At 39.1% G+C, this 6,528-nt stretch overlaps 1 protein-coding gene across 1 annotated transcript; it reads right to left on the minus strand.

Annotated features, from left to right (window-relative positions):
- Positions 1 to 1,474: 1,474 nt before the first annotated feature.
- Positions 1,475 to 2,592, minus strand: LOC123934712 (sodium/potassium-transporting ATPase subunit beta-3-like). Its single transcript, XM_045994803.1, has 2 exons — positions 2,471 to 2,592; positions 1,475 to 2,306 (listed from the first exon to the last, which is right to left on the minus strand). The coding sequence occupies exons 1-2, from the start codon at positions 2,590 to 2,592 to the stop codon at positions 1,475 to 1,477; spliced, it is 954 nt and encodes a 317-aa protein (XP_045850759.1).
- Between the last annotated feature and the right edge of the window lie 3,936 nt (positions 2,593 to 6,528).

Here is a 6,528-nt window from a genome sequence, read left to right on the forward strand (position 1 = left end):
GGAAATACAAATCAAAACCACATTGAGATACCACCTCACACTAGTCAGAATGGCTAAAATTAGCAAGTCAGGAAACAACAGACATTGGCAAGGATGCAGAGAAAGGGGAACCCTCCTACACTGTTGGTGGGAATGCAAGGTGGTGCAGCCACTCTGGAAAACAGTATGGAGGTTCCTCAGAAAGTTGAAAATAGACCTGCCCTATGACCCAGTAATTGCACTACTGGGTATTTACTCTAAAGATACAAATGTAGTGATCCAAAGAGGCATGTGCACTCCAATGTTTATAGCAGCAATGTCCACAATAGCCAAACTATGGAAGGAGCCTAGATGTCCATCAACAGATGAACTGATAAAGATCTGGTATATAAATAAAATGGAATACTATGCAGCCATCAAAAAACCCAAATTCTTGCTATTTGCAACAATGTGGACTGAACTAGATGGTATTATGCTAAGTGAAATAAGTCAAAGAAAAAACTTACCATACGATCTCATTGATATGAGGAATTTAGAGGCAGGGCAGACAGTTGTGGGGAAGGGAGGGAAAAGTGAATCAAGATGGGACTGGGAAGGGAGACAAATCATAAGAGACTCTGTGTGTGTGTGTGTGTGTGTGTGTATGTATGTTAAGATCCCCTACTATTTTTTTTATTTCACAATTTATATTTTATTAGAGTCCACAGTCTGCTAAATAAAAGCAGTAATGAGATATTTCACAAACTATTGTACAATTTAAATCACATGAATTTAATTTCATAAAAAATTAGGTGCATATTCATAGTGGCTAACTTAAAAAGCTGTTTCATCTATGGTCTAAAATACTTTATAAGAGATTTAGTTCCAGCACTAAAAATAATCCATCGGTATATATATTTTTTACATGTTTTACAACATAAAGTTTGTGCTCTTAATCAAAAAGATCCACAGACTAATTCAGCATGTAAAAAATAATTTTACAAACATCAAGTCAACCTTTCAAATCCACTTTTATTTTCTTTTTTCCTCCTCACATACAGACCTTCTCCCCACACCACATTTCTTGCAGCTATAGAGTCACTTGATGTTCAGGTACCATTTTATCCCTAAAACTTTGCTGGCATCAAAATATGACAGTTAACCAGTGTTAAATCTATAAAATATTTACATAGCACAGCACATTAAGCTTTAGACACTTGGCAATTAAACCACATAAAAATACGATAAGACCCCCCATACTACGTGTTCATAATTGGTGTTCACGGTCCCCTTCTGGCAACTGTACACTGGTTCAAAAGGCAGCAGAGGCAACAGGCAGTTACGTGAAGGACACTGAACACTATGATCTGGAAGCACATTATGATGTTATCCCAGTGTCATGTACCACCCCACCTTTCTCCAAGGTGGTCTCGTAACTCTAGAATGGCAGGTCCAGCTGATACAAAATGAAGACAGACAACACAACATTTACTCTGTGGAGACAGCCCAACTCCTACTATGCACGTGCTGTGACTTTGAACACAAGTCGTCCTAAAAACTTGTCATGATCATCCTGGTTTTTTAGGTTGGGTGATCCATCAATCTTGCACTCAACTGTTACTTCACTTACGGTACTGCTGGTAGCATTAAAGGAGACCTGGACAGCAACTAATGGCTGCAGATAACTCACATGCAGTTTTTTCCCATAATATGGAAAATATTTTAAATCTATAGTTCCTTTGGGTGGATAAGTTAATAGAGCTGCTATATTTTCACTCTTTGAAGTACATTCTATCCTTGGTTCTCCTTGAGGTTTTAATCCAATTATTCTGTTCATTTTCACAAGAACACAAGGACTTCCTTTGGAGTAGCCAAACTCTGGATCATCCACACCACTGCACTCCTGAAGTAAGAGAAGAGGAAACTGACATGCACCATAAACTGGACCCTTCTGTTCATTAAGTGCTCCATCGGGACAGGCTGTGAGGTTCTTCTGTTCTTCTAACCTGTATGGTTTTAGAAACTTCCTAAGGTCTTTAATGTACCCTTGATAGGACTCTGGATCAGACACAGTGAATGAATATTCCAATGCAGTTAGTGGTTTTGGAAAAACCGTAAGTCCTGGACTAGGAATCTGGTCACGGTATTTTGGAACTTCATCGTTCAGAGTCTGAAGCATAGCCCACATTGTGAATGAGAAGAGTGCAGCCAGGAATCCATAAAAGACTAGGTAGAAGAGCAAGATCAAACCCCAGCTCTTGGCGGTGCGCCCCAGAAACTCTCCGGTGGTCGGGTTGTAGATGAAGAGCTTCCACTCGGCTAGACTCTGGTTGAAGGGACTTCTCTTTCTTCATCATGGTGTGTGTGCAGACGGCGAGGGGAGCTGCGGCCGCGGGGATGGAGGCCGCGAGGAGCGCGGAGGCGCGTCCGGGCTCAAGCGGCACAGCCCGGCGGCAGCGGACACCAAGAGGGACGAAGACACCACCTCGCTGTGGAGCGCACTCGAGCCTACTGCACCAGGCGAGCCTGGCGGCCGCTAGGGCCGCCAGAGCCTGACGTCTCCGTCCGCCGCAACCAATCCGCGACCCGCTCGGCCCGCACCGCCACTCGATCCCCTACTATTAATGTATTCATATCAATATGACTATCTTTTTTCTCTTTATTTCATTTAAATTTTTTTTATTTTTTTATTAACATATAATGTATTATTACCTCAGGGGTACAGGACTGTGAATCTCCAGGTTTACATATTTCACAGCACTCACCATAGCACATAACCTCGCCAATGTCCATAACACAACGACCCTCTCCCTATACCCCTTACCCCAGCAACCCTCAGTTTGTTTTGAGATTAAGAGTCTCTTATGGTTTGTCTCCCCCCATCCCATCTTGTTTCATTCTTTCCTTCCCTAACCCCCAAACCCCTCATGTTGCCTCTCAAATTCTTCCTATCAGGGAGATCATATGATAATTGTCTTTCTCTGATTGACCTATTTCACTCAGCATAATACCCTCTAGTTCCATCTACATCACCGCAAAGCCAAGATTTCATTTCTTTTGATGGCTGCATAGTATTCCATTGTTCATATAAACCACATCAGTTTGGGTAGTTTATATATCTCTAGGAATCATCCATTTCTTCCAAATTGTCAAACTTGCAGGTGTATAGTTTCTCATAATACGTTCTTATAAGTGTATTTCTTTTGTGTTGTGATCTCCCCTCTTTCATTCATGATTTTATTTATATGGGTCCTTTCTCTTTTTGATAAGTCTGGCCAGGGGTTTATCAATCTTACTAATTCTTTCAGAGAACCAGCTACTAGTTTTGTTGATCTGCCTACTGTTCTTTTGGTTTCTATTCGTTGATTTCTGCTCTGATCTTTATGATTTCTCTTCTGCAGGGTTTGGGGTTTCTTTGCTGTTCTTTATCTAGCTCTTTTAGGTGTAGGGTTAGGTTGTGTACTTGAGACCTTTCTTGTTTCTTTAGAAAGGCTTGTATCGCTATATATTTTCCTCTCAGGACTGCCTTTGCTGTGTCCCACAGATTTGGAACAGTTGTGTTTTCATTCTCATTTGCTTCCATGAATTTTTTTCAATTCTTCTTTAATTTCCTGGTTGACCCATTCATTCCTTAGTATGATGCTCTTTAGTCTCCATGTATTTGGATTCTTTCCAAATTTCCTCTTGTGATTGAGTTCTAGCTTCAGAGCATTGTGGTCTGAAAATATGCAGGGAATGTTCCCAATCTTTCAGTACCAGTTGAGACCTGATCTGTGACCCAGGATGTGATCTATTCTGGAGAATGTTCCATGTGCACTAGAAAAGAATGTGTGTTCTGTTGCTTTGGGATGGATTGTTCTGAATATATCTGTGATGTCCATCTGGTCCAGCGTGTCATTTAAGGCCTTTATTTCCTTGTTGATCTTTTGCTTGGGTGATCTGTGCATTTCAGTGAGAGGAGTGTTAAAGTCCCCTACTGTTATTGTATTATTTATGATGTGTTTCTTTGATTTTGTTATTAATTAGTTTTTATAGTTGGCTGCTCCATGTTAGGGGCATAGATATTTAAAATTGTTAGATCTTCTTGTTGGAAAGACCCTTTGAGTATGATATAGTGTCCTTCCTCATCTCTTTAATAGTCTTTGTCTTAAAATCTAACTTATCTGATAGCCACCCGATCTTTCTTTTGATGTCCATTAGCATGTAAATTGTTTTCCACCCTCTCGCTTTTAATCTGGAGGTGTCTTTGGGTCTAAAATGAGTTTCTTATAGACAGCATATTGCTGTGGGTTTTTTTTTATCCATTCTGATACCCTGTGTCTTTTGATTGGGGCATTTAGCCCATTTACATTCAAGGTAACTATTAAGAGATATACATTTTGTGCCATTGTATTGCCTGTAAGGTGACTGTTACTGTATATTGTCTCTGTTCCTTTTTTGTCTACTACTTTTATGCTCTCTCTTTGCTTAGAGGAATCCTTTCAATATTTCCTATAGAGCTGGTTTCGTGTTTACAAATTCTTTCAGTTTTTGTTTGTCCTGGAAGCTTTTTATTTCTCCTTCTATTTTCAATGACAGCCTAGCTGGATATAGTATTCTTTGCTGCATGTTTTTCTTGTTTAGTGCTCTGAATATATCATACCAGTTCTTTCTGGCCTGCCAGGTCTCTGTGGTTAAGTCTGCTGCCAAACTAATATTTTTACCATTCTATGTTACAGACTTTTTGTCCCGGGCTGCTTTCAGGATTTTCTCTTTGTCACTAAGACTTGTAGGTTTTACTATTAGATGATGGTGTGTGGAGTTATTCTTATTGATTTTGAGGGGGGTTCTCTGTGCCTCCTGGATTTTGATGTTTGTTCCCTTTGCCATATTAGGGAAATTCTCTACAATAATTTGCTCCAATATACCTTCTGCTGCCCTCTCTCTTTCTTCTTCTTCTGTAATCCCAATTATTCTAATATTATTTCATCTTATGGTATCACTTATCTCTTGAATTCTCCCCTCATGGTCCAGTAGTTGTTTGTCTCTTTTTCTCAGCTTCTTTATTCTCCATCATTTGGTCTTCTATATCACTAATTCTCTCTTCTGCCTCACTTATCCTAGCAGTAAGAGCCTCCATTTTTTTTTCATTGCAGATCATTAATAGCTTTTTAAAATTTCAGCTTGGTTAGATTTTAGTTCTTTTATTTCTCCAGAAAGGGATTTTTTTCTCCAGACATGGTTTCTCTAATATCTTCCATGCCTTTTTGGAGCCCAGCTAGCACCTTGAGAATTGTCATTTTGAACTCTAGATATGACATATTAGCAATGTCTGTATTGATTAGGTCCCTAGCCTTTGGTGCTGCCTCTTGTTCTTTTTTTGTGTGTGTGTGGTGAGTTTTTCTGCCTTGTCATTTTATCCAGATATGATCAAGAGAATAAAATACTAAAAGGGTGGCAAAGGCTCCAGAAAAATGTGTGTTAACCAAGGAGACCCCAAATTGTGGGGAGAAAAAAGGGGATAAAAAGAAGTATATATACATACATTAGACTAGTGAATAGAACAAAGTCACCCACTTGATTTTGTTTGTATTTTAGTCCCTTAGAAGAAGCTACCTCCTAAAATTTTAAAGAAAGAAAAACATTACATATATATATATATATATATATATATGCAAAAAAATAAGGGTAAATATGATGAAGGAATGGAATATGACTGTAAGGATGAAAATTTTTAAAAAATTCTACAAAAGGAGTTGATAAGGTGGTTGGGAAAATAAAGAAAAAGAAAGTGGAGAGAATTTGCTCAGGCTGGAGACTAGAACAAAGCTCTGTGCTAGATTTAGGGTATATTTTGATCTATTAGAAGAAGTTGTATCCCGAAATTTTTTGGAAGAAAAAAACCCTATATGTATATAAAAAATGAAGTTAAATACAAAGAAGGATAAAATATGACTATAATAATGAAGTTTCAAAAAGATTTTTTAAAGAAAGGTATTGTTAAGATAAACTAGTTAACAAATGTTAAAAGAGGAAAGAATAAAAGTTAAAAAAATTAGAATAAGAAAAAATAAAATTAAAAAAATTAATTAACTTTGTAAGACTAAAGAATCATGGGGAGAAAGCCATGAATTCCATGCTTTGCTTTCCTCTCCTCTGGAATTCCACTGTTCTCCTTGATCTGTGATCTTGGCCTTGGCTGTATGTGCTTGCTGATCCTCTGGGGGAGGGGCCTGTTGTAGTGATTCTCAAGTTTCTTTGCCCAAAGCGGAATTGCACCGCCCTTGCCAGGGACTGGGTTAAGTAATCTGCTCTGGTTTGCCCTCAGGAGCTTTTGTTCCCTGAAAGCTTTCTGTAGAGTTCTGGAGGATGGGAATGAAAATGGTGGCCTCCCAATTTCTGGCCTGGAGGAGACAGGAGCTTGGGGCCAGTGCACCCTCAGAGAAAAGTGCTCAATCACTCCTATCTCCTTGGTCTCCAGCTGCTTTCCAAGTTCATCAGCCTGTGACTGAGCATTTCTGTCTCTGGCACACAGTCTCATTTGTAGTCTTCAAACCTAGCAGATTCCTGCCTCCAGAGAAGGAAAGTGAG

This window comes from Meles meles, chromosome X (genome assembly GCF_922984935.1).
Source record: "Meles meles chromosome X, mMelMel3.1 paternal haplotype, whole genome shotgun sequence".
NCBI classification, from domain to species: domain Eukaryota; kingdom Metazoa; phylum Chordata; class Mammalia; order Carnivora; family Mustelidae; genus Meles; species Meles meles.